Here is a 13798-nt window from a genome sequence, read left to right as displayed (position 1 = left end):
GATTTCTAGTGTGCCTCACCATCTGCACACAACATGCAAAACTCACACAAAAAAAACATTTCAATGACCAAGTTCAAGTTCAGGAATTTGTATAGCGCACTACTCACCCAGAGGGTCTCAAGGCGCTTGAGGGAGGGTGGGTGCATTACTTATCGAATAGCCAGGTTTTTAGTTGCTTTCTGAAGGAGAGGTGGTTCTGTGTAAGTCGGAGGTGAGTGGGGAGAGAATTCCAGGTTTTGGCCGCTAAGTAGGAGAAGGATCTTCCTCCCATGGTGGATCTGTGGATGCGCGGAATTGCGGTGAGGGCTTGATTGGATGATCGTAGTTGGCGGGTGGGTGTGTAGAAGGACAGTCGTGTGTTGAGGCATTCGGGTCCTAGGTCGTAGAGGGCCTTGTGTGCGTGGGTGAGGAGACGGAACGTTATTCTCTTGTTGACGGGGAGCCAGTGGAGATCCTTCAGGTGACCGGAAATGTGAGCATGACGGGGAATGTTCAGTATGAGTCTGGCTGAGGCGTTTTGGATGTGTTGGAATTTTTTCTGTAGTTTGGCTGTGGTCCCGGCGTAAAGGGTATTTCCATAATCCAATCGACTGGTGACTAGTGCGTGGGTGACTGTCTTTCTTGTTTCGGTGGGGATCCAGCTGAAGATTTTTTTGAGCATGCGTAGGATGTTGAAGCATGAAGATGAGACGGCGTTGACTTGTCTGGTCATCGAGAGGGAGGAGTCTAGGATGAAGCCCAGGTTACGTGCGTGATCTGTAGGTATGGGTGCTGTACCCAGGGCCGGTGGCCACCATGAGTCGTCCCAGGCAGAGGGGGATGATCCTAAGATGAGGACTTCCGTTTTGTCCGAGTTAAGTTTTAAACGGCTGTTCTTCATCCACTCGGCTACTTCTTTCGCCCCATTCGCGCCGAAGGTGCGCCAAAGGTAAGCCCGTCTACGCCCGTCCGCGCCTGGACCGCGCCCAGCGCCAGACCCCCTGGTTCCCGTAATGCCCAGCCCTCTCACATCACTTACGATGCCACCACCCTCTAGCCCTTAACCCCGGCCGCTCCCCCAACTGCGTCCTAGCCGCTCCTGGACACACCCATGGACCCTTCTCTTGCAACTCCTGCAAGTTCGACGGCACCGAACCCAACTCCTCCTCCACCAACACCAATCAGATATCTGACACCAACCACCTTGAATGCATCCTGCTCAACACCCGCTCGGTCCACAGGCACGCCATCGACCTCTGGAATCTACTAGACACCTTCTCACCGGACGTCGCCTTCCTAACAGAAACATGGATGAACGCCTCATCAGCTCCAGACATCACCATAGCCATCCCGGAAGGATACAAGATCATCCGAAAGGACCGCATCAAGCATACAGGAGGAGGCATCGCTATCGTCCATAAGAACGCCATCCGCATCTCAACCAGCTCAGACGTCAACTTCGCTAGCGCCGAACACCTTCACTTCCAGATCCACACCGACCCCAAGACCACACTTAGAGGCACCCTCCTCTACCGGCCTCCAGGTCCCCGTACACAATTCAATGACGACATCACTGACTTTATCACCCCACACGCCCTCCCCTCCAAGGAATACATTCTATTGGGAGACCTCAACTTTCACCTGGAAAAGAGCAACGACAGCAACGCCACCACCCTTGTGGACAATCTCGCCAACCTCGGACTCAAACAACTCGTCACTACCCCCACCCACACTGCAGGCCACACTCTCGACCCTATCTTCACCTCCAGCAAACATGTCTCATTCAGTCACACCTCAGCTCTTCACTGGACGGACCACAGCTGCGTTCACTTTACCTACAATAAGACCACAATCCTCAATCATCCTCAACCCACCCTGCGAAGAAACTGGAACAAAATCACCAGCGACCAGATCTCCTCATCGCTTCTACTAAACCCCCCCACCCACACGTCAAATCCCGACCAAGCAGCCATCAACCTCACCCAATGGCTATCCAACAGCGCCGACATCCTAGCACCATTGAAAAAACGCCTAATCAAGCTAGGCAGCAAAAACGCATCCTGGTTCAACGATGATCTTAAGAAATCGAAGAAACACTGTCGCTCCCTCGAAAAGGCCTGGAAAAAAGATCCTAACAAAAGCACCAGGGACGCCTTCAAAAACACCACCCGCATACACCACCAACTAATCCGGTCTGCCAAGAAAGCCGCATTCAAAGACCGTCTAGATAACAAAGCCCACAACAGCAAGGAATTATTCAACATCGTCAAAGAATTTACCAACCCATCAGCCAACTCCAACGACATCACCCCCTCCCAAGCCCTCTGCGACTCCCTAGCTTCCTTCTTCCACAACAAAATCGCAGACATCCACAACAGCTTCGACAACCGACCCGAAGACCAACCCACCCAATCTTCTGCAGGACCCTCACCCCCCCTGAACATCCTTAATGACTGGAACCCAATCTCCACTGAGGACACCATCCGCCTGATGAACTCCATCCACTCAGGATCCCCAACTGACCCATGCCCTCACCACATCTTCAACAAAGCAGACTCCATCATAGCACCACACCTCCGAGATGTCATCAACTGCTCCCTCAACTCCGCCACCTTCCCGGAAAGCTTGAAACACGCAGAACTCAGCGCCCTTCTGAAAAAACCCACAGCTGACCCCACCGAACTCAAAAACTACCGCCCCATCTCGCTTCTTCCGTTCCCGGCCAAAGTCATTGAGAAAGCTGTCAACAACCAGCTCGCCGCCTTCCTCGAAACCAACAAATCCCTTGACTCGTCACAGTCCGGCTTCCGAGCCAAACACAGCACTGAGACCGCCCTCATCGCAGCAACAGACGACATTCGAACTCTACTGGACAATGGAGACACGGTCGCCCTCATCCTCCTCGACCTCTCCGCTGCCTTCGACACAGTCTGTCACAGCACCCTTCTACAGCGCCTCAGAGACGTAGGAATCCAAGGAAAAGCACTGGAATGGATCACCTCGTTCCTCACCGGAAGAACACAGAGCAAAAACCTGGAATTCACTTCCCACTCACCTTCGCCTCACTCAGAACCACCTGGCATTCAGAAAGCAACTTAAAACTTGGATATTCGACAAATAATTCCCCACCCTCCCTCTAGCGCCTTGAGACCCTATGGGTATGTAGCGCGCTATATAAATTTCTTGACTTGACTTGACTTTGGGTCTTTGGTGAGGGAGAAGATCAGCTGGGTGTCGTCTGCGTAGGAGATGATGTTGAGGTTGTGTTGGCGCGCGATGGATGCGAGGGGACTCATGTATACGTTGAAGAGGGTGGGGCTGAGTGAAGATCCTTGTGGTACACCACAGATGACTTCGGTGGCCTCTGATTTGAATGGGGGGAGGTGGACTCTCTGGGTTCTTCCGGTGAGGAACGAGATGATCCAATCCAAAGCTTTTCCTTGTATTCCGACGTTGTTGAGGCGTTGTATGAGTGTGCTATGACATACTGTGTCGAAGGCGGCGGAGAGGTCGAGTAGGATGAGGGCAACTGTTTCTCCGTTGTCCAGTACCGTTCGGATGTCGTCTGTAGCTGCAATGAGGGCGGGTTCAGTGCTGTGTTTGGCTCGGAAGCCGGACTGTCAAGGGTCGAGGGAATTGTTGGATTCAAGGAAGGCGGCGAGCTGACTATTGACGGCTTTATCAATGACTTTGGCAGGGAATGGGAGGAGTGAGATGGGGCGGTAGTTCTTAAGTTCAGAGGGGTCTGCTGTGGGTTTCTTCAGAAGGGCGCTGAGTTTGGCATGTTTCCAGCTTTCCGGGACGGTAGCGGAGTTGAAGGAACAGTTGATGACATCGCGGAGATGGGGTGCGATGATGGAGTCTGCTTTGTTGAAGATGTGGTGGGGACATGGGTCGGTTGGCGATCCTGAGTGAGCGGAGTTCATCAGGCGGATGGTGTCTTCAGTGGTGATTGGGTTCCAGGCGAAAAGGTTGTGAGAGTGCTGTTTTGGTTCGGAGGTGGGTGGAGTGGGCTGTTCATCGGACTGGTTTTCAAAGCTGTTATGTATGTCAGCGATTTTGTTGTGGAAGAAAGAGGATAAAGAGTCGCAGAGGTCTTGGGAGGGAGTAATGTCGTTGGTGCCGGCGGTGGGGTTGGTAAATTCTTTGACGATGTTGAATAGTTCCTTGCTGTTGTGGCCGTTGTTGTCGAGTCGATCCTTGAATGCTGATTTCTTGGTGGATCGGATCAATTGGTGGTGTTTGCGGGTGGCGTCCTTGAAGGTGGTCAGGTTGTCAGAGGTTGGGTTTTTTCTCCAGGTTTTCTCGAGGGTACGACATAACTTCTTGGATTTCTTAAGGTCATTGTTGAACCAGGGGGCCTTTTTGCTACCTTGTTTGATCTGATGGTTTTTCAAGGGTGCTAATACGTCAGCACTGTGGGTGATCCCTTGTGTGAGTTTGGTGGCAGCTTGGTTTGGGTCCGATGATATGGCAGGAGGGTTTTGGTTTAGCGATGTGAAGAGTTGGTCGGTGGTGATTTTGTTCCAGTTTCTTCGAGGAATAGGTTGTGGGGGGTTGTGGGTCGTGGTCTTTTTGTAGCTGAAGTGAACGCAGTTGTGGTCTGTCCAATGGAGAGCTGTGGTGTGATCGAAGGAGATGTGTTTGCTGGAGGTGAATATAGGGTTGAGCGTGTGTCCGGCAAGGTGGGTGGGGGTGTCAACAAGTTGTTTGAGTCCGAGATTGGCCAGGTTGTCCAGAAGGGTGGTGGTGTTGCTGTCGTTTTTCTTTTCCAGGTGGAAGTTGAGGTCTCCCAGTAGAATGTAGTTCTTGGAGGTGAGGGCATGTGGGCTGATGAAGTCGGTGATGTCTTCGTTGAATTGTGTGCGGGTTCCTGGTGGTCTGTAGATGAGGGTGCCTCTAAGTGTGGTCCTGGGGTCGGTGTGGATCTGGAAATGAAGGTGTTCGGCGGTCGCTAGGTTGTCGTCGGAGCAGGTCGTGATTCGGATGGTGTTCTTATGGACGATGGCGATGCCTCCTCCTGTTTGGTTGGTGCGGTCTTTTCGGATGATCTTGTAAGCGTCCGGGATGGCTATGGCGAGGTCGGGCGCTGATGAAGCGTTCATCCAGGTTTCTGTAAGGAAGGCGACGTCCGGCGATGCAGTGTCGAGTAGGTCCCAGAGTTCAGTGGCGTGTCTGTGGACCGAGCGGGTGTTCAGCAGGATGGTTGGAGTTGGAGCTGTGTTTGGAGGTAGTGGATTTGGTGTGGGTCCTGGTGCAGGCGAACTTGCAGGAGTGGCAGGCGAAAGGACCATGGGTGTGTCCTGGGGCAGCTTTGCAGCATTGTGGTGTGCGTCCGGCGTTAAGGGTAAAGAGGGTAGCGGCGTCAAACGTTATGCGGGAGGAGTGGGTTTTGCGAGGACCAGGGGGTCTGGCGCTGGGCGCGGTCCAGGCGCGGACGGGCATAGACGGGCTTACCTTTGGCGCGCCTTTGGCGCGCATGGGGCGCGTCCGCTGGGCGTAGGTCCATCTGTCATAAATGGATATTGGAGGGGGCGGAGGGAGGGAGGGGCAGCTGGGAGGCGGGAGCAAGGTGGGGGGATGGGCTGGAGGCACAACCACCAAATGGCAGCGACAACAAGGCAAACAGGACGAGACTGGGGCACGATGTGAAAATGCAGGTATGGGCACAATCAGGAACAAATTAAACTAAGGAAGCTATGCAGGCAATGCGAGCAGTGGAGCGCCATGATAGTACACAGGCACCATTCACAATTAAGCACAAATATTATTATAGGCAATGCGAGCGCTTGAGCAAAATTAAGCGCTACAAAACTGAGCAGGCAATTAAGCGCTACAAAACTGAGCAGGCAACAATTAAATGTGAGTCAGGCTGGTCAGAATTGTTTTTGGCAGCAGTGGGGAGCAAAGCCCTACGATACCAAGAGGAGATACCAGGGAGGAGTGACCGCTACTGCAGGGGTCAGGCTCAAGGGGAAGAGGGAGCGGGAGCCCAACTTACTCACTAAGCAATAAAAGTTTGAGCACATCTCTCCTACATTGAAATAATTGCATTGCCACACTTAGCGTTCCAGAACGAACTTCTAAGTCTGCTATGATCTATAGAGCACCCAATATAACTAAACCGGGTTGCCTTGTTTCTAAATGCATTGCCTGGTTGCACAACACCGCACACCATACTGATGAGGATGAAAATGTAAAATACTCTAAGAAAGCACTCTGCGACGCGCTTTCTATACATATGAACTATGAGGATTGAAGAATGGACCCTGCACCTCCAACTTGTTCCTTCATTAGAGCAATTTAAAGAATCTCCCAATAGCCTCTAGTCACAATCTTCTACCATCCAAGATGTATGTATTCACTTCCTGTCTCACTCAGTGCAATATTAGGATTATGAGGCCCTTTTTTCTGAAAACGTATTGCCCTAAGGTCTCATTTTAAAAGGGCCAGCACGTCTCACTACTCTCCCAAGTTGGCTATGAATCCTGCTGCAAGGGACTAACAATTTACTAATAACCCCAATAAAGTACATAAAATATTGCGATGCATATCACTAACTATTTTAACTGTAACTTTAAAAAACACCTACCTGTTTTGTGTTGTCTCATCTCTTGAATCCAACTGGGGCTCCTTTATCACTCTTCTACCAGGGACGACAAGAGGTACTTCAGGCTCTGGTGTTAAGAGAAATTCAGTCCTAATTTATTTTAAAATACAAATTTCTGTAAACCTTTTTTCTGTCTTAAATCATTCCTAGGATTATTAAACTTGAATTAAACTAGAGATATCACAGACTTTTTTCTTTTTCAAAAGCTATATATATACAAATACTTCGGGGGCATGTTTCTGACGAGTGATCAAGCATGGCATAATTTGATCAAAATGACAAGTCGCACTGTTCAGGTAAGAAAGCAGTGTGGTCTCTAGAAGGCTGCCAGTAGTGAACTACCTCAAACAGTCCTTTTTGAAATAATGGCTCACATTTTGACTAATCATGGCTGGCTGCTTACTGAAATCAAGTAACAGACTGGTGCAAGGCTAAGGCTCATCTAAAGGAGATTGTGACCACGACTGAAGTTACGCTTATCTATTGCTAGATCTCAGTGTTTGCTAGAAGGAAAGATTAAGACTTCTGTCTGAAGTAATAATTTACTTACCGGCAGTAGCGCTTTCTGACTGATACTCTCAACTGCAGTTTTCTCTGTTTGAGAAAGTCCCCAGGCCTCAGACTGTATTGAGAAAAAAATGTCTGCAATACTTCCTGCACACTGACAGGTGGCAGATTCAGCCTCTAACGTGACTTCATTCCACCTGATGAACAGATCATTCAGCAGAGGTAGCCAAAGAGGAAGGCATTAGCTCAGAGTTAGGCTTACAAAGTACCAGATGCTCCAAGCACTGTGAGAGGGCTATCAAAGTGAGTTGTGCTCTGTCGACCTGACCTTCTTCAGCATCCACCGGATCAGAGGCGGAGGAAGAAGGGCACACAGTAGGCCAAAGGCGAACACATCTCAGTGTTTTTGGAGGTGGCAAAAAGAAAAAGTCTACCATGAACACACTCTTACTATGCAAAGATGCCCGCTGCAATACAGAGTGCAAACGCCACTCATGGTGAACAAGATGAAGCCTGCTGAGCTCACCAGCTCCTACCTTCAGGGATATGGCTAGAAGACTCACTATCAGTGAGATCCTATGAAGTGCCAGTCAATACCACAACTTCAATAGGGGGCACATGACTTCACATCTCCCCGCCTGTTGAAGTACATCATGGCAGCCATGCTGTCCGTCTGTACCTGGATACACATGTTCCTTAAGGAATCCAAAAAGACCTTGTGAGCCAGTTGGGTGGCACAGAGCTCTAGTACATGTGTTAATGCTACGCCACTGGAGTACAGAGAACTCTGACTGCCATCTCTTCAAGCTGACCGTACAAACAAAAGCTGACACATCGCTTTCCACTTTGAATTCTGGAAGGAATACAGCCTTCTGCAAGTCAGTGTATAGTTCATCATCCATCGCTGGCAGTCCTAAGTCACTTTATCAGAGATAAGGATCTTTTCCGGCAGGTTTCCCTAATGTTGGGCCCACCTGCATGTGCCACTAAGAATGGGGTACCAGCTGGAAGCAAGATGCTAACTGGCATACAAGCCTCAAAGCCATCAAAGCTGGAAAAGATTCTCTTGTATGAAAATCAAAAAAGATCATATAGATTTTTTCACATTTATGGTCTTAATAGTGTTCTTAGAGTAATATATGCTAACAGATCCGACGAGCAATTTGACTACTCAGTCAATAATGTCGCCAATACCATCAGGAATGCCCCTAAAACCTTACTATGCTTCCTTATGGCTCCTCAGGTCAGTGAAACTTGATAGTCGAGGGATTGTGCTTCACACATTTTTTACACCACATTCAAACAGATTTCTTTGTTCTTTCAGCCCTTTGCAATTCGACTCGTGACTATAACATATTAAGACATCTGTTTTTTTTATCCCAAAAATTATCAAAGATACTTATGTATCACAAAATGAACAACTTTGAATACACATTCCCAATATTTCTGGAGGTAAGAACTTGTAATAAACATATTCAAGACTGCCTGTGAACGGTTCAAAGTATTTAGGATATAATACGGGATTCCCAGGTTTCCACTTAGCAATTCTTGCAGGAGTAACATAAAGGTCCAATATAATTCTACAATAGATTGCAATAATCTGCATTATAATTGATACAATTCTTTGCATGAATCTGGATTTTTTTTTTAATTCCTGTCCAGCTTGTCTAGTTCCCTTCCCAATCAACTGAGCTTTCAGTATCATTGGATTTTATTTTAAAATTCCTGTCAAGCTTATCTATTTCCCTTACCAAAATAATTACTCAAAGGTGACTGAGTTAACATTTCCTGTTTTTTATGTAAAAGGCGGTCTATAAACTGCAACCATTTGAAAAATGCTGTATTAGAAAGTAGAAATTATGCCTTGGGGGTTTCAAAGATTTTGAATAACAATTCTGGAAAGAATCATATTGCTAAGATTAGTGTCTCATGCCATATACTGTAGAAGGTACCCTTGAAGATCACAGTAGTCTCACCAAGTCTTGAGGGGATCTTGTGGCATGCAGTGGAGGCATTAACAACTATGCATGCTAATTTTTAATGGCTTGTCCCATTTCTCGATTCTTGATTAACTGATTTTTTTATGTATCCTCATTTTTTACAGCTTTTGTACATTTTCAATGTATAATCACTTTTTGAGAACATATATTTGATCAAATGTAGGAAATAATAGCCAGTATGAAGGGGCAAGAAGAGTTACTAAGGTATTTTGTAACGTACTACAGTTGGAAAATTTGGTGGCCAGCAAAACTGAAAATATGAATAAGTCCTATGAACCACTGTTACCATAACCCTTTAATAAATCCTACACGACAATATACAATGTGGCACCTTCATTATATTTTATATATAATTTCTACACAGACTATGTTACAAATCATTCTCTGAGGAGAAGATGCCTGGGGAAAAGTCAGCCTTCCAAATTGGTACCAAAGGGGATGATGGGCGGAGCTTTTTGACCAAATCAAACACTCACCCCCAGTCAACTGATCTGGGTTTAATTCATCACCATTCACCAAATTGGAGCTGTTCCCAGTCTACTCGAACTCCATCTGGGACGAATGCATGGTCTGAGTGTAACAGAGTAATTATGTATGAGTTTCTATGTCAGTGAACGATTTATCAATAACCGGAGTACGGTTGGTGGATATAGAGGAAATAGATACACTACCTATTTAACTAATGACCCCAGTGCCAAACATCCCTTACCCCAATGTTGATAACATGACTATGATAACAAATACCAGATTCGATTTACAAACTTCATTTGGTTTATGCCAAAGCAAACCATAAAATCATCAAATCAATATATTCAATTTTTAAAAGTAAACATTTCATATAAAATAAGCCATTTTTCAAATTGTATAAACACTAGGCAATACAAATTTCTTGTTAAATCAAGTCATTTCCTAGAGAATATATTGTATAAAACTGAACAATTAAATTTTTTTAGACCCAAAAGTATCAAAGCGCTTTACAGCAGTAAATGTTCACATAAAAAAATATATATACAGATCAGATGAGTCACATCAGATCAAATCAGTGGTTGAGCACGAGGTAAATGTTTTACACACCATAGTGTATGTCAAGTCACCACTAAGAGTAAAAGCAAAACATCCCTCTTAAGTTGCTTTCCGTGCACGCATGCTGGTATGTCATTTTTGCGGGCAGATATGAGCATATCAGTTATCTGTAAATCTCATTTAGTAATTTTAATGTTAATATAGGCCGTTTTGCGGGTTGTAAATCACTACATATGATTCACTATAACAAGTCAACCACTAGAATATGTCGATATTGAGTCCAAAACATTGGCTAGGTCATTTCGCTTTCTACGCTGGTCAGTAAATCCCTAGTACGAACCAACTTTGAAAGAAACATGGATACCCGGTAGCAGACTGTCTCATCCTTTAGCTCGTCCAAATACTGAAACGCCTCCTGAAGATAAAGATACTTTCTTTTAAAAAGAGAGGTTTAAGATATTGTTTTCTATGAGTCAGTTAAAATCTGCAAGAAAGTGCAATGTGCTAGGCCGACTGTTCAAATTGATCATTACAGGGGCATTTTCAGGTTAGAGGGCCACACCCTTCCTTCCTTGGAAATGGAACCATGTGATGAAAAACAACGTATGCAGGTTAAAAGGCATCTGTGGTAAGTTTTAGGAGTGAAGTTGAAGTACTCTTTGCTTTTGAACTGGTCATTCAATGCCAAATATCTTCCCAAAGAGGCCTCCTGGAGATCTGACTGGACCCTATTCTCGTGACAGGTTTTAATTATGTACTCCTTAAGATCCCTTTTGGAGTGACCAATAATGTCCTTCTGATGTACCCAGAGATCCCCCTCAGTCTGTCTAAGACCCCTCAGAATGTGCTCAATATACAGTAGTAAAGGGATTTTGGTGGTCCAGTCTAGTCTCATACAATCTTCGATGATTCATTTGGTGAAGTGTGTCTCTTCTTTGGACCAAACGGAGTGCCATTATAAGAGGGGTTTGGTTTCTAAAGTGTCTGCTATGAATTAGACTCCCATTTCACTGTGAATTATGGTGTCTGGTACGGATTGGAGTACAGCTAGGAGTCTAAGGAACTTATTTTCCTGTTTTTGTCTTGTTTAATTATTCCCCATACCCCAAATTACAGCTCGAAATGTTGCTGCTGAGATCGATTTAGCATTGGATATGGTTAGCAACTCTCTAATTGGTTTAGAACCCAGCTTGGTTGCAAACCTAAATAGGCCGTCATTATTTCTAGTCATGTTATTTTAGAGGTTTTTTTATTTTAGAAGTTTTATACAGCACTAGCCTGACCGGAGGGTATCGGAGCGATTTGCATCAGTTACAGAGCAGAACAAAAGAGAGCAATACAAAATACAATAAAGCGAGACGTTGCGAATAAGAGTATTAATAATGTCAATGATGAAGAGTTCCATTTCGTTTTTTTTTACACCATATCAGAGAGGAGTGAGGTGTCAACTTCAGCACTTCGACTGCTATCTGTTCGCTAGGGATCGATCCAGGAAAAGGATTTTGAGCGGATTTTTGAATTTAGCGAAGGAGGGAATAGTTCTGATGTGGGGCGGAATAGAGTTCCAGATTTTGGGCGCATTTCCGGCGAAGGACCTGGCCACGATTTTTTGTTTTTGTGATTTCAGTGGGATGAGTAGTAGGGTGTTAGAGCTTCTGAGGTTCCTGTTCTGACCTGCTCTTTTGAGTTTGGCAGCCAGTTATTCGGGTTTGCCGGTGTGTAGGGCTTTGTGGGTGAGGCATGTTAAATATGCATGTTTCCCTGTGATGCTTTCAGTGCCCTATTGAGGTGCATTCCTAGGTAATAAAGGTTTTTGTGTTTTGTAATTTACTCTCCTTAACGTAAAAGGCATTAGCCTTTTTCCTTGTCTGGCCGCAACTCCTGGTAAACATGTTTGCAGTATATTTCCAGATCTTTCTCTTCCAGATAGTCGTTAGAATTGCTCAGGCTTTGCAAGATTTTCGGGGTTAAATCAAGGACGGCTCCATCGCCGGCCTATAAGAGTAGAGGTATTGCTGCCTCCCGACTCAAGGGGTATCTACACGTACTGCCTAGAATTTGTCATCTACCCAGTTTATGTATAGCGAGAAGAGGAAGGGCCCCAACAAACATCCCTGCCTGTATAGCGAGAAGAGGAAGGGCCCCAACAAACATCCCTGCTGAACACCTCTTCCCTACGTTGAACCATGTGATTAGTTCTCCCTCCGTCCCATAGTGAACTTTAGTCGTTAAGCTGCTGTACATGTAATCTAGGAGCAAAATTATCTTCTCTGGAGCTTCCATTTGTTCCATACATATTCATAGTCTATTATGGTTAACCAAGTCAAATGCACAAGTAAAAACAATAACACACGTCTAGCGAGCCCTCTTTGGCAAGGATGTATTTCCCCCATAAGTAGGTTCAAATTGAGCAAATGCTCACCCGTCCCCAAGCCTTTCCCGAACCCATATTGGGTGTTTGTTAGAATGTCTTTATCTTGGGCCTAAACTTCCAATCTCTCTAACAAGACCCTCCCCATTAATTTGGCAGAAGAGTTGAGTGGAGATATGGGTCAATAACATTTTGGGTCAATCCTTGAGTCCTTCTTAGAAATGGTGTAATTAGTGAGTTGGCTCAAGATGGGGCTACATGTCATGACACTTTTAATACCTTGGTCATGAGCGGGAACCAAAGGGCCAGTTATGATTTTTAAGTGTCACTGTAATCTACCCGGGCCGGGGGCCTTTCCCTTTCGACTTTTATCAATGACCTTACTGCCTCTTCCAGGGTGAGAACCATATTGGTTAACAGAATACTAAATGTGCATATCTGCTCCTGCTTCTCTAGTGTGCAAACCAACTGAGCCAAAATCTTCCACCCATTGAGTAGGAGTGATTGAAATTCCAGGTTGGGTCCAATCCCCTTGGAGAACACAAAGGGGTGTAGATAGTTCTCCAAAACGAAATGCTATTCTTGATCTCTGGAGCTTGTACTAAGTTGTCCCATTCTTCTGCTTACAGTTCTCTCTTTCTGTTGCTTATTGCCATCTTTTAATCAAGTTGCCATGGGATCCCTAGGACGCTGATGCATTCTATTAATGTGAATATTTCGTGCACCAGAACATTGGTGATTAAACTAGCCTAATTTATCCCTCCTTTGTCCTCACTGTAAATATTTTGCTGATTGAATTAGATATGGAAATGTGGGCTTCCAGTGTCTCTGGTTATTCTCTGGAGACAGGCCTGTCATAAAAGGCTGCAGGTTCCTATCTAGTGGGTCATTAAGAAAACTTGAGAGGTCAACACCTGCCCATTTTTATTGTACTCAGTTCAGGGTAGTAGGAATGATGTTATCAATTTTACCTACGTCAGGAGTAATAGGTATAATTTTATTAAAAGTGGATTATGGTCACTTATACCATTTATTCCCACCTGTGATACCCGTAGAATAATTCTGTCACTGTCCGAGGTAAGGAAGTGATTGATGTCACTACTGCAACCTCTCCCTATAAAAGTTGAAGGCTGAAGGTGGCAGTTAGGGCTACAGGGTTCAACAATTTTCGTATTTTGTTTCAGCATATGGGCATTTAGTGATCAGCAGTAGGGACAAATTTTGAATGGGCATATCGTTTCCCCCAGTGTCAGAGACGCCACAGACCTAATTGGCCGGAAGAGGGCATAATGTGGCATTAAAATTCCC

The 13798-nt window shown here is 45.7% G+C and overlaps 1 protein-coding gene across 2 annotated transcripts in view; it reads right to left on the bottom strand.

The window, feature by feature from the left end:
- Positions 1-13798, bottom strand: part of CENPT (centromere protein T) — a 1372670-nt gene that overhangs the window by 1136590 nt on the left and 222282 nt on the right. For both annotated transcript variants that reach the window (XM_086945259.1, XM_086945260.1), the window contains exon 5: positions 6572-6656. In XM_086945259.1, coding sequence (XP_086801385.1) covers positions 6572-6656 — 85 coding nt within the window. The remainder of the gene's footprint in view (positions 1-6571; positions 6657-13798) is intronic.

The sequence above is a fragment of the Lissotriton vulgaris genome, chromosome 12, assembly GCF_964263255.1.
Source record: "Lissotriton vulgaris chromosome 12, aLisVul1.2, whole genome shotgun sequence".
Taxonomy (NCBI): domain Eukaryota; kingdom Metazoa; phylum Chordata; class Amphibia; order Caudata; family Salamandridae; genus Lissotriton; species Lissotriton vulgaris.
The sequence above is the reverse complement of the archived record's forward strand: the minus strand, read 5'-3'. Positions and strand labels throughout refer to the sequence as shown.